Source organism: Rattus norvegicus, chromosome 10, assembly GCF_036323735.1.
Source record: "Rattus norvegicus strain BN/NHsdMcwi chromosome 10, GRCr8, whole genome shotgun sequence".
NCBI classification, from domain to species: Eukaryota; Metazoa; Chordata; class Mammalia; order Rodentia; family Muridae; genus Rattus; species Rattus norvegicus.
This window is the reverse complement of record NC_086028.1, coordinates 79,458,425-79,484,354: the sequence shown is the minus strand read 5'-3', so window position 1 is coordinate 79,484,354 and position 25,930 is coordinate 79,458,425. Positions and strand designations below refer to the sequence as shown.

Here is a 25,930-nt window from a genome sequence, read left to right as displayed (position 1 = left end):
AGCCAGGGCTACACAGAGAGACCGTGTCTCAAAAAAACCCAACCCAACCCAAACAAACCAACCTAGAATTAGGTACAATATAAGACAGGATTAGCAAAGAGAAAATGGCCAAGAGAGGTGGCCTTTAATCCCAGAATTGAGGGCAGAGGTATGTGTGAGTTCAAGGCCAGCCTGGTTTGCATAGTGTGTTCCAGGCAAGCCAGGGCTATAGAAAGGAGAAGGAGAGGGAAGAGGGGAGTACTGTGAAATTCATTTAGGTATGTGGGGCTGGAGGGATGGCTCAGTGGTGGAGAGCACTGCTTGCTATTTCAGAGGTTCTGAGTTCAATCCCAGCAACCACATGGTGGCTCACAACCATCTGTAATGGATCTGCTGCCCTCTTCTGGTGTGTCTGAAGACAGCGACAGTGTACATGAACTAAATATAAATCTTTTTTTTTTGTTTTAAAAAAGGCCCGTGAATCTCCGCCTGACCATAACACACAGGAATAAACATCACATTGACAAGACAGAAACAAATACAATATGTTAAAGACTAATGGACTCTTCAAAACAAGGGTCACAAAGCGATTATATGCTGCAAAGACTAATTTAAAATACTGAAGAAGACTGGAGAGTTGGCTCAGCAGTTGAACACCCTGGACCTAGGTTCAGTTGCCAGCATTCATGTAGGAAGCGAACATCTGTAATTCAGTTCTAGAGGATCTGATGCCCTCTTCTGGCCTCTGTAGGCACTGCACTTACAAGTAGGCAGGACACTCATGTACAAAAAAACAAAAATCTAAAAATAATAAGTAAATCTCAAAAAACCTAAAATGCTGAAAATTGGAATAATTTTAAATACATTTTAATGTATTATAAATTTGTAAGTATAAATTTGATATAATTTAATATAAAATATAATGTAAATTATAAACAATTCATTTAATAAGTCCTTTACAACTAAATTATATATAGAGAGATCTATACCAATATCTTACCAATGCAGCATTTTCCTAACTGGTAGCAAATCAATTTTCTCAGCATCAAGTCAACATTTTATTATATGCAAAAGGGTTTTGCTAGACTACTAAGGAACTGTCTTAAATAACTAACATTATTCTGAGGCATATAAATTTCCTACAGGAAAATTTAATTCCAGATTTAAAAAGAATAAAAGTCAAATGCCACATGATACTTTCTGGAAATTATGCCTATGAACTGTTCTAACTTTCCAAGAGCGCAGACTTACAAAGGCGTCTCTGCTCCAGCACTAACCTAGTAGGGACAGACACCCACCTCCGTGTGTCTCTGGTGCAGTGCATTATACTCCTTCTTCAGTTCTGCTTCTCTCTCTTCAAGTCTGCTGACTGCAATCAAGATACATATGCTTAATCAAACAAGTACAAAACCTTAGTTATACAATAACTGCCTGTCTTTAACATACTGTATGTTAGCCACAGCTTTAGCACTTCAGCCTTAGCCCAGCTCCCTATGTGAAATTCTGTGGTCACAAAACGACCACATTCCACTGTCCTTAAATACCACCTTCAGAGAAGAGAACAAATGTCAGATTGGTTCTCTAACGTATACATGTGTGTCAGATCATCCTTTTACAGCTTTCTATACGATGGAGAATTCAGAAACAAAAATCACACAAGTCTGGTCCTTGTGTCAGAACCCATATGGTTGACTTCAACTCAACCATTTCTGAGTATCAAGTTCTTTTTTCAGTACTAGCAGGATGACAACGTCTCGCTGTAAACGTTCTCTGCTTTGAGTCTTCTGGAGTTCAGGGTCTCATCTTCTTTTATTTAGCTCCCTCTGCAGGTGGATGTTGTGAAGTGCACTGATGTGGAGCTGGCTCACAAAATGTTTTTTAATATCAAAACAAAACGGAAAAAAAAATTAGATTCTGAGACACAAAATGTCAGGATAGGATTTTAAAGGTGACTGACAGAAAATAGAGCAATTCAGAGCAGAAGGGCTCCCGGAAGCTCATGAAGAAATAACACTGGGGTGATCTTTAATGAGCAAGTTGCAGATATATGCTACTACAGTAAACCATGGCTACAAGGCAGAGGCAGACTGGGTAGGCAGCTGAAGAACCCCACCGTGGCTAAGGGCAGCAGAACAGCCACAATGCTAGTGGCATTGTCAAGAGAACATTTAAATCATGATAAATTAGAAACATTCTGTGTAAGGTCAACCAATGAGCTGCAAAGACAACTAGACAATTCCAGAAGGGCACATACATTTTTATATGCTTCATGTTTACATGTGAAGCACCAAGAACATTAATGTGCTGCACAGTGTGGGGTTTGTACACATTTGCCTGCCAGAATTTGTTGGAATGTCTTAGAAATATGTCATTATTCAGAACTCAATTTCTTTTTTGGCATAATTTGTTTGTAACTCAAGCCTGTATGTCTGGCTCATCAAATTTATACCACGATGCACAATGTTTGTGGAGTGCACTTTCTTACATAGACAGGTAATGGGCACATCTGCTTTTGACTTTATGCTGTGACCCAAAGCAGTAATAAGTCACTAATACTATAGTGCACTAGGGTAACACAACACATGCTGAAATCTGAAAATGTGTGGTGCTGCTCATTTAAAACAAAAATACATAAAGAACACAACCAGGTAATCTACGCAAATTGTAGATATTTAGTAACAATTTCAAAATAATTTTTGAAGACTTTATAAGAAAAAAGTACAATGTCATTTATTTTATATGATGGAGACCACTCAGCAGTTAAAAGCACTTGCTTCTTTTATAGAGAACCCAAGGTGCATTTCCAGCACCCACACCTGGCAGTAAGTCCAGTGCCAGAGGATCTGATCTGCTGGCCTCCAAAGGTACTTGCATGCATGGGATGCACTCAGGAGCTCACACACATGTATTTGTAAACACACCCACATACACACACAGATATTCAAATATATAAGTGAATAAAATTAAACCTTAAAAAGGAGCTAAACATTGTTTACTGCTCATTAACTAAGCTTATTTAAAAGTTAAGGGAATCCCAAGACTACCAACCCTTTTTAATTATTCATCTTTGTCAATTCGTATTTTGATAATTTTTGTTTATTTATAACATTTATTTATGTTCTGTGTATACTGGGAGGGTTGGCATGTATGCCACAGTATTGTATGAAGGTCAGACCACATCCTGCTGCAACTGGTTCTCTCCTCCCACCACATGGGTTCTATGAGATCTCAGGATTGGTAGCAAGTGCCTTTATACTAACTAAACTAACTCACTAGCCCTATTAATCAATGTTTTCTTGATAATGTGCAAAAAAAGAAAGGAAGATTAAGGTTAAATTAGAAGCCAGTATCATTCATAAACTTCAACTTCAAATGTATTACAATTAGAGCCCCATGACTCTGCCAACCCACTTGAAATAAATTCATAAAATTTATATTAATACCATACTGACATTCTGCTTGTAGCATACCCTAAAAACTGACCATAAAATGATTTTATCATCACATTATGAAGGAAGCATCGCTTTATATTAATTTTGGAGAGAAAACCATGGCAATATGGCTAACTCACTGAAGGTCACAAAGATGATTCTTTCCTAGTAGAGGCACCTGGGTACCGTGCTACACTGCCTGAAGAAACGCACTCTCAGCCGGGCGTGTTAGATCACCTGGAATCTAAAGGTCGGCAGGATACTGCTGTGAGTTTGACATCAGTCTGTTACAGTGAAGTCCAGGCCAGTCTGTGCTATAAACCCAGTCTTCAAAAAAGCAAAAGAGAAATACGCCTTTTAATCTGTTTTATATAATGGAACCTGCCCATCCTGGGTATGGGGGACTGAAAGAAATGGCTCACGGTTAGAAGCACTCGCTGCTCTTGTAAAGGACCCAGGTTCAGTCCCCAGCACCTACAAAGTAGCTCTCGACCATCTGTCACTCCAGTCCCTAGAAATCCAACACTCTCTTCCGGCTCCACAGGCACCAGGCACGTGCACTGTACATAGACACGCAATGCAGGCAAGAGACTTATACACAGAAAACAAAAATAATAATGAAAACATTTCACTTCCAGGGGATGGTATTCAAACAATTCCTTTTCCTTATAGGATAACCCAGTCTCGGGAACTTAAAGCATCAAATTGCCAAGTAAAAATGCATACTCGGTAGGCTGGAGAGATGGCTCACAGGTTAAGAGCACTGACTACATTTCCAGAGGTCCTGAGTTCAATTCCCAGCAACCACATGGTGGCTCACAACCATCTGTAATAGAATCCAATGCCCTTTTCTGGTGTGTCTGAAGACAGCTACAGTGTACTCATATACAATAAATAAAAGAAAAGAAAAGAAGTCATGTCTTGCCTATATTAAAAAAATAGAAAAAGAGAAACAGTCATTTAAAAGATTAAAAAAGAGAGAAAGAAAGAAAGAAAGAGAGGGAGAAAGAAAGAAAGAGAGGAAGAAAGAAAGAAAGGAAGAAAGAAAATGCATAGTCAGACTTTTTGAATCATCAGAGAAACTATCCTTGTTTGGATATGATTTGTCCCTGAGGATTAGTGTGTTGCAGGCTTGGTCCCTATGGTGGCAGTGTTGGGAGGCAGTATGAAACCACAGAGAGATAAGGCCTGGTGAGATCTCTGGTTGATTGGGGGAAAACTGTCCTTGGAAGAAATTAAATACCATCAGATTTCTGAATTCCCATAAAAGCAACTTGTTGGAAGAAAGAGCCTCATTCCTAATTGCCCCCTGGCTTACTGTTTGAAGATGTCCCCAACATTGTGTTACCACTGGTCACAGGCCTATGCCAGAGGCCCAGTAAGCCTGAATCCTTTATCTTCCACTTTGAACCACTAGAACTATGAACTAAATGAAAGCCCATTGATATATGCATTAAAATGAATAATCAGCTTATTGTACTTGATCAAGTTGGCTAAAATAAGTACTATAAGACAACCAATGCTTGTGAAAATGGAAACAAATACAACTTTCATACATTGCTGGCAGGAGTAAAATGCTACATTCAGTTTTAAGACAAGCTGAGTGGTGGTGGTATGTGCCTTTAATCCTAGCATTTGGGAGGCAGAGGCAGGTAGATCTGTGTGCATTTCAGGCCAGCACAAAGAAACCGTATCTCAAACAAACAAACACCGTATCTCAAACAAACAAACAAACAAACAAAACCAACACCTCCACACACACACACACACACACACACACGCACACGCACACGCACACACACACACAAAACCAATTTGAAAAGTTTGGCAAGAATTAACAAGGCTGAATGTTTGCCAACCTACGACAAAATACTTTATTGCTAAGAAATATATGTGCCCAATATTAAAGTTTGAATGTAAAATGTACCTCAAAGGCCTGTGCTATAGGTTCTCTGAAAAAGTGACTGATCCAATATCATCAATAAAAGATACATACACACCCATGCAGCCAAACCTCTGAGATTACGAGATACAGACCTCACCTTCACTGAACTGTTTTTATTGGATGTTTTTGTCAGTGATGAAACCCACCACATACGTAATGGCATTAAATGGTGTTTAATCATCCAAAGCTGGAAAGAACCTCCTTGTCAAGGCATACCAAAGTGGAGAAAATATTCACATTCCCAAATCAGGAATACTATATAAGAATGAATAAATTGGGGGCTGGGGATTTAGCTCAGTGGTAGAGCGCTTACCTAGGAAGCGCAAGGCCCTGGGTTCGGTCCCCAGCTCCGGAAAAAAAAAAAAAAAGAATGAATAAATTATTTTCAAACTCATCATGGATAAGTGGCACAAGTAAGATAGCAAGAAAGACCAGAAGCTAAAAGGTACAAAAATAACACATAAAGTATTAAAGAAATTACAGTAGTTACCTCTGAGATGGATTTAATTGCCTACTAACCATCCCACTCTAGTTCAAACACAATTTGTATCTATCTGTTTGCCTAGGGACTCCCTTTAGCTTGAATAGTCAATCCACTTAGTATGTCCTCTGACATCAGCAGAAGATTTAAACAAGGTGCTCAGAATTTACAGTGAGAATGCAAGCATGCTACCATAGTGGAGAAATATAGGAAATTATGAAATGAAAGTAGAATATAATGCTTGCTATCTTACTGTCACATGACTTCAATAAATTAACCTCTCTGGGCTTATTTCTTTGTTTAGTAATAATAGTTCCCATTAGGATTAAGTGAGTTAATATTTGCAAAGGACAAAGAATAATGTTGCCACAAATATGATTTCCAAACAAAATATAGTAATTAAAGGTGCTTCTTAAAAGAAATGCCGCCTATCTGAAAACACCAATTCAGGGTTGTGCCTATGTAAATGAACAGGGACTGAAAGTATATCACAGAAAATAAAAAGACAAGAGTAGGCCAAGAATGGTTGTGCATAGAATCTTAGCACCACCCTGGGAGGGGAAGACATGAAGATCACAAGTTCCACGTAAGAGTGAGTTCTGCACCAGCCAGAGCTGTATGAGACTCTGATCTCAACAAATAAACAGGGGCTGGATCACCCGAATTTATACCCTAATATCAACACTGGGTACCTCACAAGTGCTTGTAGCCCTAGCCCCAAGAGAACTGATGCCCTATTCTGGCCTCCACATGCATATATGTATGCATACAGGCAGGCACACAAGTTCACACACACACACACACACACACACACACACACACACACACACACACACTAAAAATAAAAAAGCCAGGTAGTGGTGATGCACACCTTTAATTTCAGCACTCAGGAACAGAGGCAGAGGGATCTTTGAAGTCAAGGCTAGTCTTGTCTACAGAATAAGTTCCAGGACAGGTAAGGCTACACAGAGAAACTCTGTCTCTAAATAAATAAATAAGTGGGTTTAGATAGATAGCTATGGATGATGGACAGATGAGAGATAGAATGAATCTATAACCAAGCATCATGATACATGCCTTTAATTAGCATGATGATACTGCTTTTAATTCAAGTACTAGGGAGGCAGAGGTAGATAGATGTCCATGAATTTGAGGCCAGATGGTCTATGTAGTAGAGTTCCAGGCTAACTAGGGCTACAGAGTAAGACCCTATCTCAAAAAACAAAGCAAAACAAAATAAAACAAAAAGCAAAAACAAAAACAAAAATGTCAAAAAACAAAAGAAAAAAATATACTAAAAACAAACAGTATGGCCTGTAAGATATTTACAAAACAAAAACTGACTCCCAAAGCAGCTCATTCCCATACCCTTACTCAGGCAAAAGTCCTGCAGCCACCCTCCCCTCCCCCAAATCTCCTCCCTTCCCCACACTTGCCCCTCTCTTCATACCTCCTTTCACACCGTACTCCAACTGCTGTGTCAATCTGAACTATCCACAAGCTCATGAGGTGAACACTTAGTCCCAGGCTGGTAGTTCTATTTTGGGAGGTGGTAGAAATGGTATGACCAGGTCTAGCCAGAGGAAGTAGGTTTCTGGGCCATAATCTGAATGTTACACCTGGTCCCTAATCTTTCCCTCCATCTTTGTTTCCTGTCATATCCTCCCTATGCAAAGGATTAAAATCTCTGATACAATGAGCCAAAATATATCTTTCCTCCCTGAAGTTGTTTGTTCTACTTATTTTGTCAAAGCATTTATCAGTAAATACAATGTATCTAATTTTAAAAATAAATACAGGGGCTAGAGAGATGGCTCAGCCGTTAAGAGCACCCGACTGCTCTTCCAGAGGTCATGAGTTCAATTCCCAGCAACCACATGGTGGCTCACAACCATCTGTAAAGAGATCCAATGCCCTCTTCTGGTGTGTCTGAAGACAGCGACAGTGCACTTATATATAATAAATGAATAAATCTTTAAAAAAATTAAAAAAAAATAAATACAAGCCAGGTGTAGTGGTGGTGACTTTAATCGCAGTAGTTGGGAGGCAGAGGCAGGAGGATCTCTGTGAGTTCAAGGCTGGCCTAGTCTACATAGTGAGTTCCAGCTAATGAGAGTTACATTGTAAAATCCTGTCTCAAAAACAATAATAATAAATAAATCTAGACTCTGACTACTTTTTCCATCTGTGCCATCAAATTTTATTCTATCATATCATCTAATGCTTGTACTACTATTACAATTATCTCCTGACTAGTATATCTACTTAGCTTTTATTCTATAGTCTGGGTAGAATACCATGCTTGTAATTCTTCAATGATCCCTGCTTTGTTTAAAATAAGGAGACATTCTTACAATGGTCCAGACGTTATAGGATCCAATGTGTCAAATCACATCACCTTTCATTTCCAAACCCCATGGAGAACACTGATGTCTTGTTAAGGACTAAACTGGGCCTCAGCTCACAAACTCAAAGATGGGGTTCCCTAACTCCCAATGGAACTGTGTTTGGCAATAGGTTTTTTTTTTTTTTTTTTTTGGTTCTTTTTTTCGGAGCTGGGGACCGAACCCAGGGCCTTGCGCTTCCTAGGCAAGTGCTCTACCACTGAGCTAAATCCCCAACCCGGGCAATAGTTTTTAAGACTATAATTAACAGGGAGTGCACTGACCCACCAGGGCTGTAAGAGACACTAGAGCTACCACTCTATTCACACAGCAATAGCTATGTGGACAAGCAGGAAAAGGACAATGACCTACGAACAAAGAAGAAGAGCTTCAGGACAGAAAACAATAAAATAAAATAAAAAAGCAACCCGGCCATTGCTTGATTTGACCTCCTCTTCCAGACTGTGACAGTAATATTTAAATTGTAGTATTTTATTTTGACAGCTTTCATAAACTAAAACACAACTAAATGTAAGTAAGTATACCTAAGAAATGCTTAGATACGTGTGCTATTTCCTAAGAGTTGACCAGAGCCTATAGCTTACAGAAACAGGTCCTGACTGATTTTATATTAGCTTGCTAATCAAGTTTGGCTTGCATAGCTTCATTGAAATGTACCACTTTACAAAACTGTAAGAAATTAGCCATTATAACCCCAGTATATGACTGACTTCTGTGTTTCCAAATTTATCCGAATTAATATTTATCGTCACTAGGATTGGCTTAAGTTTATTCACAAAATATTTCCTTTTTTGTTTGTTTTTTGTTTTCTTTTTCTTTTTGCTTTTTGTTTGTTTGGTTGGTTTTTGGTTTTTCTGGACAGGGTTTCTCTGTGTAGCCTTGGCTGTCTTGGAACTCACTCTGTGGACCATGTAGGCCAAAAACTCAGAGATCCAAATACTTGCCTCTGCCTCCCAAGTGCTGGGATGAAAGGGGTACCGCCACCTGGTGGTTTTGTTTTTTAAACATTTCAGATTATCACTAATAATTCCTTTGGCTTCCATTCACAGCTTTCTAGCCATGAAGAATACTTTCTGCTTCAATTATTTCCACGTGGCACCATTTTCTTATTTTTCCCTAAAACAACATTTGAAGCTAGGTGAGATATCAAACACCTATCACCCAGCACTCAGAAAAGTGAGGCAAGGCAGTTTGAAATCAGCCTGACAGAGAGATTCTGTTGACTAATAGGTGGGTGGGTAGGTGGATGGATAGAAGGGAGGGGATGGGTAGATATAGATGACAGATAAATTGATACATACAGACACAGATGATACATAAATAGGCATTACAGACTACTTGTCCTGTGTGTTATGTGTTGTTTTCTTTGTTTGGAGACAAGATCTTACTGTATGGTCTTCTTAGTAACTGACCTGGAGCCCATTGTACATGTTAAGTTTTGTGGTGCTGTCTTTTGTTTGTTTTTGAGGCAGGGTCTTACCCACTGTGAAGCCCAGGCTGGCCTTAAACCTCACAGAATCCTCCTCAGAATCTTGAGGAGCAAGATCGTAGGTGTGTATAGGTGCATGTGCTGTTTTAATGGACTTGTAAAATTGAGCCCCAGCTCTTTCCTCAACACAAACACAACTCCCCCAATCTCATTATCCATACTAAGAGTGGCACACTGTGGGGCTGGAGAGATGGCTCAGTGGTTAAGACCACTGACTGCTCTTCCAGAGGTCCTGAGTTCAAATCCCAGCAACCACATGGTGGCTCATAACCATCTGTAATGGGATCTAGTGCCCTCTTCTCGTGTGTCTGAAGAGAGGTATAGTGTACTTATATAGAATAAATTAATTAATTAAAGAAAATAAAAGAGTGGCACATTGTCTTTGATCTCTGTGCTGTCTTCAAAGGTTTTTCTTTTCTAGAGTATCCTAGAGTTGGGATCGCACAGTGTGCAGTCTTTTCAAACTACTTTTTTCACTTAGGTGTATGTATTTAAGGTCACTCCCTAACTTTTTATGGCTGGATTATATCCATTATATAGATTGCCAGTTTATTTTACCAGTTATTTTTGTAAGAGCTAAATGCCATAAATACTATTTCCATTAAGCTCAAAAGTTCACAAAATTAACAAACAGCAAACAAACAAACAAAAATCCTCTTCTCTTTCCCAAGTAATTCGCAGTAGAAAGAATACACAGATAATTGCTAAGCTCTAAATTCCTTTAGCCTGAACACATAAACCAAAGTACCACCTAATGAAAGCTAAGCTGAGGCAAAGGCCCCCAAATGTTACCCGAAGTGGTTTCCTATTGCATGACACCACTCTAGTTGTGTATCTACCCCTATGCCTGACCATTATACACAGTCCACAACCAATCCTCCATTTCTGCTTCTAGTCTTCCAACTTAATGTACACGAATATAATAAACTTAGATGCCATGACTTGTAAAATGTCTGTCTTGATACTGATTTATCAGAAACATTTAATTTTTAAATTTCTACATGAAGACAGGCAGTGATGCTGCATGCTTTTAGTCCTAGCACTCAGGAGACAGAGACAGGTGGGTCTCTGTGAGTTTGATGCCAGCTTGGTCTAAGAGCCAGTTCTAGGACAGCCAAGGCCGTACAATAAAAACCCTGTCTCAAACAAACAGATGAACAAACAAAAACCAATATATCCTCAGATTTGCCTCACTATCCAATTCAATCACTGTGCAAACACACACAAGCTCAGCTATGATGGCAGTAGGTGATAAACTTCACAGGACTTCTGTGAGAAATGCAGTTCACCAGGGTGGAACATTATTATTCAGTCTTTAGGTATAAAATTTTCATGGCTTATACACTACAGCTACCAAAGTTAAGTTTAAAATGTATTTTAGCTTATAAACATATATTAAAGTCCTTATAAAAGGCATTCTAGATCATAGAGCCCTGCTTTAAGAGTAGGTTATCACTACTGTCTGTGTTACTGGGAGCATGCCTCCAGGGGTTATTTTTCCTTTCTAATGCCTACAGAAAGGATCTTGACAGAAACAGTTAGTAACTTCTGTGTTTCATGTTTTCTTTACTTGTACTATGATCTAAATACCAATATTACCTTTTTAGGCACATATACCCCAAATCATAAATATCATACAATATCATATAAATACAGTAACTATGTACTATGTACAAATGCTTCAATATGTGCCAAGATCAATAATACAACTTCAGAAGAAATCACTTTTCTGAAAATATAATGACTCCATACAACAACATATCCAGTAAGCATAACTTAAGGACTAAGTAACGGTAAATAGCATAACTGTTTCTGAAGACACCGATTAACACAGGAAAAGCCACCTTGAGAGTCCCAAGTGCCACTAAGGAACCATTAAAGGGGAAAATAGGGAAGAGGCAAAGGCAAAGCAGGAAGGAAACCCTACCTCAGCAACAACTGTCACCCCACAGCCTCAAGTCCCACAGCAGTGACCAATGCCTATTGCAGGACGTCTAAGCTGTAGTCAGAGGTCATTCGTTGTTGGAGTAAACCCACACTTTACCAAGATCTCAGGAAAAACCTTAAACTCTCATGATTATTATACTCATCAAGACTCGCTATACACAACTCAGCGCTGACTGGGAACGCACGCGGATCTGTTCATGATCATCCCCATACAACAGATGGTCAATCTGCCTGTTTTGACTACTAATTTTCTGGGAAGAAAAACAAAATAAAACCACAGGATTTCAAAGGGAAAAGTGGGAAAGAACAAGAGATAGAACGTTCAAAGCACCCTAGAGCTCCCCTCTAACAGGGCGGATGAGATGCTTCAGCTCATTTTGGATGCTCTTTCTCTCTACCCAGCTTTCCAAAGAGCACAGGGATATAACTGAGGCAGGAAGAGCCCCCTGCTCTGCCGGCTCAAAGTCGGAGCTTACCTCCTCAGAGTGGTGGCCTGAACACCTTCCATCTCTGCTGTCTTCTGCCCCATCAGACTGCTGATAGGCCTATGGGGGGAAGAAAGAGAAACAGACCCGCTAGAATGCCACATCCGACTATTAGTTGCCTTCTCAAAAGGAATCATCAGTTCTTACTGTTGATGGAAGGCAGATAATCCAATTGTTGCTGGACCTCAGAGGATTAACATTGGCCTTTCAGAGACTCTCCTTCAACAATTTAGCATCAAAAGTCCAAAAAGTAAACAGAAACCAAGTGCTGACTTAAGAGCAAACCATCTCACACGACACATCAAAACAGTGATAGAAACCTGTCCTTGACCAAGGCTTTCACCACATCTGTCAAAAGATTTTCAGAAAGGTATTGCATGTCATTAATCAAAAACAAAACATTCAATGATATTTTAAAACTCTAAGGGTGATAACTTCAACATCTTCCAGTGTTAGAGACTTCTAACACTCTATGCCACTGCCTTCAAGATGTCTCCCAGAGCAACAGAAATTTGGCTTCTTTCCAGCCTAAAGACTCTCTATATAAAGAGGGGCCATGTTCTACCTCAGCATATATATCTTTATTATCATCCACATGATCACAAAATACTTCCTCACAATGTACCAAAACCAACAAGATGACTTCCTTTAATCTTCTGAACTTATAGTAAGACAGCTTGATATCTGCTTTATCCACTCACCCCTTCACATATTTGAGGGGGAAATCAATTAATTCACCTTTTATGTTTTCTAAATTAAATGGCCAGAAATTCTTTGATCTTTACTCATAAAAATTAAGTACCTGTAGTTTTGGATATTAATTATAAGCTACATTTTTAATATTCTCAATAGCAAACACTAGACTATAAAAATGGAAAGCCCGAATACAGACAACAAACAGACAGCAGAAGATGCCATTATCAAATGATACAGAAGTAACGACTACCGCCATTTGCACACTTCCACTACACTGATCTTCTGCTTTGCTTTTTATAGACAGGTTTTTAAAAAAAATTCCCTCAAGTAAAGCTTATTAAATACACAGATTTCCAAACCTAAAAGAACTAAACTCAAATTGAAATGAATTAAAAATAACCTTCTGCACAGTTAATTCCAAGGTCTTTTTTTTTTTTAGTATGAAAATACAAATCTGAAACTTCTAAAGTTATCTTTAAAAAACAAACCACAAATGTTATCTAACTTTATTGCTCTAAGAATTATGTAGAAGAGATTTTTTCTATTGACAAGATAAAACTAAACTGGGTAAGATGACTTATTACAGTATTCCTCAAGCATCTTCAGATTTCTTTTCCTTTGCAGTACTGAAGACTGAAGTGAAGGTCTGCCTTACACTGTGTAAGCTACCACCTAGCCACGTCCCTGCCTCCTCTCAGAATAGTAACATTTACTGAAAAGCACAGCAAAAAAAAAAAACCAAACAAGGTTTAGGCATGAAAACAGACCTTGTAAACTTAAAACTGTCTACTCCTTCTGAGGTGTTAAAACCCAACCATCAATCAACTCAGTAACAGATTTGCTTTGGAAGGTCTGCTTAGAGCCATTTACTCTTTTACAACACAGTGTGTTGATAACCTTACTACTTTTACATAGTTTCCAACTAATAAAGTGACTATTCCTTTGAAAAAGAAACAAGAGGTATTTTCCTTCCAACAACAAAGTTTCAAGATGAAGGCGTAGAGTGTTTTATTAGACTAAGATCTTTATCAAATAGAAGAGGTAAATGAACGTCTTGGTGAGGTACAAAAAGGGGGAAAAGATCAACAAGTCTAATACATGTTTTTAGACTTCAATATTTTCCATTTAATTTTTAAAAATAAATTTTCAAGCAAGCATGCTTTTAATCCTGGCACTGGGGAGGTAGAAGCAGACAAATCTCTGTGAGTTCAAGTCTAGCCTGGTTCAAATAAGGAGATTCTGTCTCAAAAATAGAGCTGGAGAGATGGTTCAGCAAATAAATTACACTCTGTTCTTCCAATGGATGCATGGCAGTTCCCAACCACCCATAACTCCATTCCAAGAGACCTGATAATCTCTTATGACTTCCTCTGGTACTAGGCACACGAGTGGTACATAGTCATACATGCAGGCAAACATCTGCCAACTTGGAATTAATATTAAATCATACAAAGGATTCCATTCAAAGGAAGCATGGCCGAGTTAGAGAACAGTTTTCACACAGCTTAAAAATTAATGCCATCTTGGGGCTAGAGAGATGGTTCAGATGTTAAAAGCACTCACTGGCTGCTCTTCCAGAGAATGCTGGTTCAATTTCTAGCACCCACATAGCAGCCCACAAATGTCTGTAACTCCAGCTCCAGATCCGACACCCTCACAAGACATGCATGCATGTAAAACACCAATGTATATAAAATAGATACCTAGATAAAGATAGATGATAGATAGATAGGTAGGCAGGGAGAGAGAGAGAGAGAGAGAGAGAGAGAGAGAGAGAAAATCAATGCACACTAAATCTCTGTTTTTTGTCATCACATCACAAAGGCGAATAACACCTTTAGGTTACCTTAGGGAAAGTAATCTAAATTCAGGAGCTGAGTGTAAGGCAATCAGTTCCAGAGCAAGTAGCCTAAACAGTTTGTACCTGTTAAGAGGACTGCCTGCTCTTCCAGAGGTCCTGAGTTCAAATCCCAGCAGCCACATGGTGGCTCACAACCATCTGTAATGAGTCTGATGCTCTCTTCTGGTGTGTCTGAAGACAACTATAGTGTACTTAGATATAAAAATATATTAATATATAATAATATTAGCATTTACTCTCAGTACTAATATGTTGTTTAAAAATGTCCAAAATCAAAAACTATGACAGCACACAACTACTATCAAATACTAAAAATGTTCATATTTCTTGACCAGCTTCCTTAAATATATTCTAAGAAGATTATGACAAGAGGGGAAACCTATAGATGTGAAACAGTATTTACTGTTAATATCCTTCATTTTAATAAAAAAATGTCCATCCATCTATCCATCCATCCATCCATCCATCCATCCATCCATCCATCCATCCATCCGGTAAAGGAAGCTTTGGGTTTTGTTTGTTCTGATCCCCCTGTATAGTTCCCCAACCAGTGAACTACAATTCCTACTTGGCTCACATTTACCTCTACCTTGATTGTTGTATTACCTCTGTCTGTTTCTCTCTCTCCCTCTCCCTCTCCCATCCCTCTCTCCCCCTTCCCTCCCTCCCTCTCTCTCATAGAGCCCAGAATGGCCTTGAACTTACTCTGTAGACCGGACTAGTCCTGAACTTCTCATTTTCCTGCTTCTACTTTATACCAGCCTATTTGCGCCTTGATTTATTTAGTGAAGGATTTGAAGTAGCATTCAATATTGTTACCATCTTTTGGTCTAGAAAATATTAATGTGATAATCAAGTCAAAATATTATTATAACATTCGCCTCAAGTTTTTTCTGAACAGCCAAAATTTAAGAAGTGAGACAAGGAGAGGGAGAGGGAAGGGGGAAGAGGGAAAAGGAGAGAGACACAGAGAAGAGCACGTTGACAGTATTTGGAAAGGCAAATACTGACCAGCGTGGACTACATGAAAGACCACGTCTCAAAAAAAGAAAAAGAAATGGCTATTAAATAATTCTCATTAGAGGCAAGATACATAGTTCTTCAGGAGAAACAAGAATTACTAACAGATAGATAGCACAGCTTCTAGGTGTTCAAAGTATCCACATTTAAACAATTGATTAGGGTCAAAGTGAGGTGGCTCAGTAGGTAAAGGCACTGGCTTTGCCAAGCCTGATGACCTGAGTTCAATCTCTGGAGCCCACAAGGTGGAAGGTTGTTCTATGACCTCCACATGCACAATAAATATAATCTTAAAAACTTCTAAAAACTGATCAGAACTGCCAAAATGTCTTGGTTAGCCTAGTAACCAAGTTAGATGCCCAGAATCCATGTAAAGGTTGCAAGGAGAGAACTCATTTAACAAAGTTGCCTCTAATAACCAAACGTGTGCTGTTTGCACAATAACAAATAAAAATCAGGATAAATGTATGTGTACATATATAATATATTTAATACATATAAAATAAATAAAGGTTATACAATGGAGAAATACTTAAGGTACAACGTTAAGTGTTGTAAGAACAAATGAAATAACTAGACAGCTATGGCCCTAACCTTCCCCCTCCTACCTCTCAATAGTGTGATTTCTTTGAACACCAGGGCTCTATCTTATTCTTCTGTACCATAGCCAGAACACAGCACTGTGGAATGCTAAACACACTGTAGTTCATACTTAACTGTGCTTAAATGTCTACATTTACTTGACCCTAAGTAGCTTATAAGATAAAACAGAGACCAAATATAAGTATAAAATGTAAAATAAAACAGAAATGATGAGTGTAGAAGGTATTTTCTGATTAAAAATAAAATTACTACCATACTGTGAATGGCAAAATTGATTAGCTGTAAAGTTCCAAATTGGACTTCTTCAATTTACATATTTCTTACCAAACATCATACCTAGTTCAGATCCTTCGAAAGAACCATGCAGTGTTAATTAACAGGAGTGTCGCCATTATTTTGGGGAAAGAACATAAAGCTTTTCAAATGCTTTGTTCTGAGAGAAGAACAACCAGAAATCTCCAAACTCAAGCATTACCACAGAACCGTGACAAGATTCCTGAGAGACTTAGCCTCTCAGCAGTTAGGCCGCATCACTGTCTGATAAACCACTCTCTCAACAGCTGTCCATCGGTTGCTGAGGTGGCTCAGTTGGCACAGGAAACCTCCACCAGGCCTTATGGCCTGCTTCAAATTCCAAGACCCGCATGGTAGTAAGACGGAGAGAGCGTCCATATACACTTTCTCCTGATTACCACACATGCACTGTGGCACACATGCACACCCCCTCAACCCAAATAAATGTTAAAAAAAAATAAGGGGTGAAGAATACCCTTTAATTCAGTTCCTATTTCTTTACCTTTTCTTGCTTTCACGTAGAAAACCACAACCAAAATTTCCTCTTTTAAAATAGGAAATGGTCTTTAGAGAAGAACTTGGGCTTCTAACAACTACTTTAAAAAGAATGTGGACTTTGAAATAAATCAACCAAGGCTGACAAACTCAGAAATTTACAACTAGAGAATCTCCACTGTTCAGACAAAAAACTTAGAAATGGAAACCAATGTAGCTGCACACTCTGATCTCAGCATGCAGGAGACTGAGGCTTGAGGGACGGAGAGTTTGAGGCCAGCACTGATTCTATCTCCAGAGCCTGTGTTAATAAATAAAATAAAACAAAGTGTGACATAGTCTGCAGAAATTTATTTTCATCTCTTAAAAAGCTCTTATTCCACAGTGGTGGTCCACTCCTTTAATTCCAGCAATCGGGAGGCAAAGGCACATTGACCTCTGTGATTTCTTGGCCAGCCTGGTCTACAGTGCTAGTTCCAGGACAGCCAGGGCTACACAGAGAAACCCTGTGTTGAAACAGGCTGAAAAACAGTCACCAGCAAACTAAATATCAAACAACAATAACAACAACACAAAAACAAAACAAAATCTCGTTTCCAGGCCTGGATTCCCAAAAGTGTAGAGTCCAATGATATAACTACTTCTTGCCACCATTGTTTTTTAACTAAGGGGCCTGGGGCTGGAGCTGGCTTAGCAGGTAAAGCTATGTGATGCTGAGTCTGGGTCGATTCCTAGGGTCCATGCGGCAGGAGAACACCAACTCCAGGAAGCTATCTCTGACTTCCACATGGGCATAGTCACACGCACACATATGCACACAAGTGAAATAATGTTTTTCAATTACGGGGCTGAGCCAGGGAAATGGCTCAGGTTGAACCCTGACAATGTGAGCTTGATCTTCAGTGCCAATAGGTGAAAAGAGAGAACTGACTCAAAAGTTGTCCTCTGGGGGCTGGGGATTTAGCTCAGGGGTAGAGCGCTTACCTAGGAAGCTCAAGGCCCTGGGTTCGGTCCCCAGCTCCGGAAAAAAAGAACCAAAAAAAAAAAAAAAAAAAAAAGTTGTCCTCTGACCCCCACACACGTGCTACAAACACCTTTCCCTCCCCTCCCCCCTCTCATTTTAATTAAGGAACTAAATAAAGTCTGGGGAAACAGCTCAGTTAGTAAAGTTCTTGCTTTGCAAACTTGAATACCTGAGTTTAATCCCCAGAACTCAGGTGCAAATGCTGGTCATGAAGATATGCTTATAATTCCAGCACTGGAGAGGCAGAAACAGGAGGATACCTGGAGCTCTCTGGCTAGCAATGCAGTCTAATTAGTGAGCCAAATCAATAACTTTGTCTCAAATGAGGTAGGCAGCATTTCTGAAGATGTTGCCCAAGATAATTCCTTCAGTCTCCAGAGACATGTGTAAGAACATTAAAAAAAATATTTCGGGGGTTGGGGATTTAGCTCAGTGGTAGAGCGCTTGCCTAGCAAGCACAAGGCCCTGGGTTCGGTCCCCAGCTCCGAAAAAAAGAAAAAAAATATTTTGAGGGGCTTTAGTTCATTCAGGAAATTTGGAGGTAAAGCTAATTAACCCTCCCCCATAAGGTCTACATATTTTTGAAAAAGGAAAAAATAGCCAGGCATGGTGGTCCATGCCTTTAATCCCACCACTCTGGAGATAGAGGCAGGAGTATTTCTGTGAGTTCAAGGCCAGCCTAGTCTACAAAGTGAGTTCTAGGACAGCTGAGGCTACACACAGAGAAATCTTGTCTCAAACAAAACAAAACAAAACCTTGGAGTTAAAATAAAGATATGATAATTAATACTTCTGACAAGAGAAATGAGAATAGATTTCTTTCTCTCTCTCTCTCTCTCTCTCTCTCTCTCTCTCTCTCTCTCTCTCTCACACACACACACACACACACACACACAGATTTCCTAGAACATGACAAATCCAAAACACTGAGTGTGGTTCACTAAGCTAGAAAACAAACCTAGGCCAGGCAGTGGTGGCACACATGTTTAATCCCAGCACTTGGGAGGCAGAAGCAGGCAGAGCTCTGAGTTTGAGGCCAGTTTGAGTTTGTTCTACATGGAGTTCTAGGACAGACAGAGCTACACAGAGAAACCCTCTCTTGAAAAACTAAAAACCTAACAAGTATGCTTTGTTTACATTCATCAGAAAGAAGAAAAAGTTTTGCTTTTTATTTTTAGTGATTAAAAAGGCTAATAATGGGGCTGGGGAGATAGTTCAGTGGTTAAGAGCACCGACTGCTCTTCCAGAGGTCCTGAGTTCAAATCCCAGCAACCACATGGTGGCTCACAACCATCTGTAATGAGATCTGATGCCCTCTTCTGGTCTGTCTGGTGTGTCTGAAAACAGCTACAATATATATATAATAAACAGCTACATAATAAATAAATAAATAAATAAATAAATACATCTTTAAAAAAATTTAAAACAAAGGCTAATAATGTGCCTGGGGTAGGGGTCAGGAGAGTTATCCACTGGATCTACCTTTTGTTGGAAAAGCAACAGTAGTTCTGCTCAATGTGAAACAAATTATCAAATAAAAATATGATTTCAGTTCAAAGGTTCAGAGCTCCTGCTGTTCCTGAATTGGAGCAAGACAGGTTCTTAGCAGGCACATGGCTGTAGTTACCTGACACCCTTCTCAGGCACCAGGAACAAAGGTGGTGCATATGCATATATGTAGGTACTCAGAGATACGAATACAGATAAGAAACATTTAATGTAATTTTAGGTACAAAAGGAGCTTTGCTCAAATTTCTTACAACAGAAACATATCACTTTATGTCTAAAAAGATTTTAGATAAGTCAAAAAGAAAAAGTCTTAGCAAAAACAGTACTTTGTACAAAGAAAAATGATCATTAAAATAATGAAAAAAACCTTTGTTGTTGTTGTTGCTTTTTGGTTTTTTTGAGACAGTTTTTCTGTGTAACAGCCCTGGCACTTACTCTGTAGACTAGGCTGGCCTCGAACTCTCAAAGACCCACCTGTTTCTGCCTCCTGAGTACTAGGATTAAGGTGTGCACCACACCACTTAGCAAAATAATGAAAATTTGTCTGGTTCTGTTATGCCTTTTTTTTTTTAAAGATTTATTTATTTATTTCATGTATGTGAGTACACTGTCACTGTCCCCAGACACACCAGAAGAGGGCATCAGATCCCATCACAGGTGGTTGTGAGCCACCATGTGGTCACTGGGAATTGAACCCAGGACCTTTGGAAGAGCAGTCAGTGCTGTTAACCTCTAAGCCATCCCTCCAGCCCATTATGTCTTTATTGTGTAGTTCTAGAATACTATGTGTGGTGGTTTGAATATGCTTGGTCCATGTGAAGTGGCACTATTAGGAGGTGTGGCCTTGTTGGAAGAAGTGTGTCACTGGTGTAGGCGGGCTTTGAGGGCTCCTGGTGCTCAAGCTCTGCCCAGTGCAGAAGAGACAGTCTTTCCTGGCTACAGAAGGATCCAGATGCAGAACTCTCAGCTCCTTCTCCAACACCATGCCCGCCTGGATGCTGCCACACTTCCTGCCATGATGATAGTGGACTGAACCTCTGAAACTGTAAGGCAGCCCAGATTAAATGTTGACCTTGTAAGAGTTGCCTTGGTCATGGTGTCTCTTTTTTTTTTTTTTTTTTTTTTCTGGAGCTGGGGACTGAACCCAGGGCCTTGGCAAGCGTTCTACCACTGAGCTAAACCCCAACCCCATGGTGTCTCTTCATAGCAATAAAACTCAAACTAAGGCATTATATAATCCTTCATAAAACAGTATAATTAATTTAGGATTAAAATATTATCTTCAATAACCACACTTCCTTGAGCATAGCTCACATGTGTATTCTCAGCACTTGGGAGGCTGAAAGGACTACTGTGAGTTCAAGGCCAGCATAGACTATATGAGTTCCAGAAACCTGGGTTACTGTCTCAAAAAAAGTAAGACTGTCTCAAAAAAAAAAGGCCAATTTTTCTTATTTGAATATAGGATACTCAACTCTTAAAAGTGTACCAAATGCTACTGCCACAAACTGTTGTTCCAGATGAGTGTTGTTCACAGTGTTTGAGTCTGAACTAGAGCACCTCACAAGCTCTCAGGCTTCTTAGCAGAGTCTACAGCAAAATTTAGAGAAACCATCGATTTCTTAATTAACAAAAGGAGGCTGCATAACTCTTATGTATCAGCAAGCTTAAAATAAAGTCATGGGATATAGCTCCTTGTTTTGCTCATTAGCTTCTGAAACCAACTCTCTACTGGAAATCCATAATGTCTGCTAAATAGCCTGTGAATTCCTGAATTCTAGTGTTTGAGCTCCAAATTCCTACTGGTCTGTATGTACTCAAGTAGGCCCTAGAGTTCTAGAGGATGCACTTAGTTCCATTCTCACATACACTTCACTTTCTGGTGTTGGAAGTTATCCCTGACAACTGGCACTTCCTTAACAGCAGCTATCACATCTGGGTCTGGAGGCAAATTCCTGTCATCCAGCCCTGTGAAGGACGATGCTTGATACCAGACTAGCTACATAGTAAGGAGACCCCATCTCAAAAAACCAAAACACAACAGCAGGCGTTGGTATAAAGCCCTAACGAGTGACCTGAGAAGCATAACATGAGATAGGACATGGCTGATAAGCTAAGACAATCCCTTGGATCCACACGGCAGAAAAAGAAGACATATTCCTCTGAGTTGTCGTCTGACACCCACATGGACACCATGCCATGTGTGCCCTGCCCCCCCCCAACTAATTTAACTTAAAGAGAAAAGGGACCATGAAGTTTCTCAATTCCTTTTGTAATTTTTACCAGTGCTTTATATAAATTTCACTTTTTAAAACTTTGTCCATTTTCATTAGCAAAAGGCAAAATTATCCATGAGATTTGAAATAATTTTAAAAGTCAGAAATAACATGTAGTTGCATTAAAAATGAACCTGGGGGATTTGAAGAAATGCCTCAAAAATTCAGAGCACTTGCTGCTCTTGCCAGAGTTGGATTCCCAGCACCCACTGGTATTTTACAACCTTCTCTAATTCCAGTTCCAAGGAATCTGATGCCCTCTTCCAACCTGCGAGGAAGGGCACCAGGCATGCACACGATACACACACATACACAGAGACAGGCAAACATTGGCACACATTAAAAAAAAAACACACAAACAAACATAAAAAGTTTTTAAAGAGTTTTAAAAACAAATCTGAAAAATGAACTTGTTACCCTAAATGACCTTTACCTTTTCATCAAAAAAGAACAGAACAGTCACTTTTTATACACACTCAAGGCTAGTTTCTCTTATATTGGTAAACTTCAAAGCAATACAGAACCAATGGAGCTGTGTGTGCTTCGTCAATGTCAGAACTGCTCCACACGCATGTGTCTGTCTGTAACAAAGAACATACATAACCACAAACAGGCTGACGGCTCAACTAAAGAGGGAAGTCAGGCAGGTTTCTGTGGCTCAGCCATAGCTGCATGTATGTGTGTCAAGCACAATGGGCACAAAAGGGAATGACTATTATCAGAGCACCCAGATCTCACACTGCACCCCGTGATGACAATTCCCAGCGCATATTCAAATGACAGGGCCAATCACTCCCTAGGAGTCCACTCTTTAGTGAGGAGAAAGGCATTTTACTTACTCTGGTCAGCATAGTTCTTTGCTTTGAGTTCGAGTTGTCTTGTTTGAGATTCTAGAGACTCCACTCGTGTCTGCAAATCCTTTTTCTCCTGTTCTTGAGAGTCTTCAAATTCAATGAATTTCTAATAAAGAAAAATGTACACTTTCACTATTGAAAATGAACTCTATTTTATATTTTTCAACACCTGTTTTTTAAAGATAATAATTAGGAGCTGGAGAGATGCCTCAAGGTTAAGGCTGTTCTTCGAGAGGACCCCAGAGTTCTGGTTCTAGTACCCACATGGCAGCTCACATCCTTCTGTAACTTCAGTCCCAGGGGAATCTGACAGCCTTTTAGCCTCCAAAGATACCAGGTGCACATGCGGTACACAGACACACTTACATGCAAAAATCTCAAAAGCCGACAACAAACAAGCTGATGACATGACTCCATAAAGTCATCTATCTATCGCCGAGCCTGATGACCTGAATTTGATTCCCAGGACCCAAAAGGTAGGAGGAGAAAACTCACTCCTTTGCCCTGTCCATGCATGCTATCACACATAAAATTAAAAAAAATAAATTATATACATTAAACACATATATTAAATATATAGTAGTATCTAAGAGATCTGGAAAATCATGAAATTGGGTTAATTTTAAGCTTCTCTAACATTATACCAAAAACCTCAAATACAGAATATAGTAGTATAAGGTGTTATCACTTTACATTCACCAAAGAGAATATATATATCCCACTACAATAAAATCTTTTAGCATGCTTGCATATTCATTTTAAGTTGGAGGCAAATCTCCAATCCATAGTATATACAGAAGAGACAAAGAATAACAATACTATGTGTGGAGTGATTATTTAACAAGTAATACTGGAGTTGGGGGTGTATGCAGCTCCACGGTAGTGTGCTTGCCTAGCATGTAGGAAGCAGGGGTTCTATTTCCAGCACTACAAAATAAATAAATAAAATCAGCAATAAGTGGCTGGAGAGATGGCTCAGTGGTTAAGAACACTGACTGCTCTTCCGAGGCCCTGAATTCAATTTCCAGCAACCACATGGTGGCTCACAACCATCTGTAATGGGATCTGATGCCCTCTTCTGGTGAGTTTGAAGACAGCTACAGTGTACTTATATATGATGATGATGACGACGACGACGACGACGACGACGACGACGACGACGACGACGACGATAAAAAGATCAGCAATAAGTAATCTTGTGAATTTACTAATGATATAGGTTTAAACTCAAGAAAGAACCTTGGCTAGGAATATTACTACCAACCAAATATAATTTTTAAAAAGACTGGTCAAATGAAGTCATTAAACCTTACTTGGTCTCCATCTTAATCATTCTATCAGCGCATCTACCATTTGCTCTCTTGTCCCTCTGGCTCTCCCTACTTCCCTCCTAGTTTCTCGCTGTCCTCTCTGCTGCTCTTTACTCACTGCTCCTCCATTTTTTCATACTGAAGTGCTCCGTCCTCGGACACATTTTCAGTTGTTCTTCTTTTGTTTGTTTTAAAAACGTACTCATGTATGTGCACATACGTGTCGCTCACTACATGCATGGTGGAAGTTTGAAGACAATCTGTGGCGTCTGCTCTCTCCTGCTTTTAGATGGGCTTTAGAAATGGGAGTTCAGATCCCAGCTCGCAGGGCTAGGACGCAGTGCCTTCGTCCTCTTCACTATCTTTTTTATTTTATGTTGATGCTCTGCCTACTTGTGTGTCTGTGTGAGGGATCAGACCCCTGGGTCTGGAGTTACAGACAGTTACGAGCTGCCATGTGTATACTGGGAATTGAACCCAGGACCTTTAGAAGAGCAGCCAGTGTTCTTAACCACAGAGGCATCTTTCTCTCCAGTCTCTGCCCCACACCCAACCCCATACACACTTAGCTATCTTAATAGCCCTTTAAATTGTTTTTTGAAGGAGACCTTACTACGTTGTTAAAGTGGCCTAAAGCTCACAATCCCCCTGCCTCAGTCTCCCCTTCCCTAATAGGTGGTATTATAGTGCCATAGCAACTGGCTTCCTCCTTGTTGACTCTGTAGATGTCCGCTTGTGTGTTTGTGTTCACATGTGTGAGGGCAGGTGCACCTGAGGAAGTCAGAGGACAACTTCAGGTATTGGTTCATGACAATGTCTTTTTGTTGTTCACTACTTCTTGTGACCAGCTAGCTGGCCCACAAGCCTCTAAGGATTCTCCTGTGTGGGAATCCATCTCATAAAGGAACCCTGGGATTACCAACCTGTACTACCTTACCCCGGTCTTATGTAGGCTCTTAGAATTCAAACTCAGGGAGGCAGAGGCATGTGGATCTCTATGAGTTCAAGGCTAGCCTGGTCTATGGAGCAAGTTCCAGGACAGCCATGGCTTCACAAAGAAGCCTTGTCTCAATAAACAAACAAACAAACAAACAAACAAACAAGTATTCCATTCATGGATAGTAATTTTTAAAGTTTTTTTAAAAAAGAATTATTTATAGAAGTACATTGTAGCTGTCTTCAGACACACCAGAAAAAGGCATCAGATCCCATTACAGATGGTGAGGAGCCACCATGTGATTGCTGGGAATTGAACTCAGGACCTTTGGAAGAGCAGTCAGTGCTCTTAACCACTGAGCCATCTCTCCAGTGGGATAGTAATTCTAACATTAAAACTATAGAAAGAAAGAAAGAAAGAAAGAAAGAAAGAAAGAAAGAAAGAAAGAAAGAAAGGAAGGAAGGAAGGAAGGAAGGAAGGAAGGAAAGGAAGGAGAAAGAAAAAAGAACCCAAGTCCTAACACTTGTGCAGCAAGCTCTTTACCCATCAGTCATCTCCTCACCTCTCATTTGCTCTTTTCTTTGGTGAGCTCATCTATTTTCATTGCTTTAAATAATACCTATGCTGACAACTTCCAATTTTCTATCTCTAGTCCAAACCTGAACTTCAAATTTGCATGTCCACGGTCTACTTACTAGGCCACATATTTGGATTCTAATAGACAAGCTTAAACTAAGCTTGTTGAAACCTGATCTTTTCTTGGTCTGTGGTTCATTAAATGACTGTATTCATGTCTAATACTATCAGCAAATCTATCTCAAATATGCCTGCCTTTCATCACCACTGTGCTCTGTGCCATCATTATCTATTGTATGAATTATTGCTATAG

The 25,930-nt window shown here is 39.6% G+C and overlaps 1 protein-coding gene across 9 annotated transcripts in view; it reads right to left on the bottom strand.

Annotated features, from left to right (window-relative positions):
• Positions 1–25,930, bottom strand: part of Spag9 (sperm associated antigen 9) — a 134,399-nt gene that overhangs the window by 90,355 nt on the left and 18,114 nt on the right. For 8 of the 9 annotated variants that reach the window (XM_063269405.1, XM_063269407.1, XM_063269406.1 and 5 more), the window contains exons 2-3: positions 22,780–22,900; positions 1,278–1,348 (exon numbers count right to left, since the gene is read on the bottom strand). In XM_063269405.1, the coding sequence (XP_063125475.1) occupies positions 1,278–1,348; positions 22,780–22,900 (192 nt within the window). Of the gene's footprint in view, positions 1–1,277; positions 1,349–12,153; positions 12,200–22,779; positions 22,901–25,930 lie in introns of those variants that run through there. The other variant, XM_063269412.1, reaches the window with a different exon arrangement.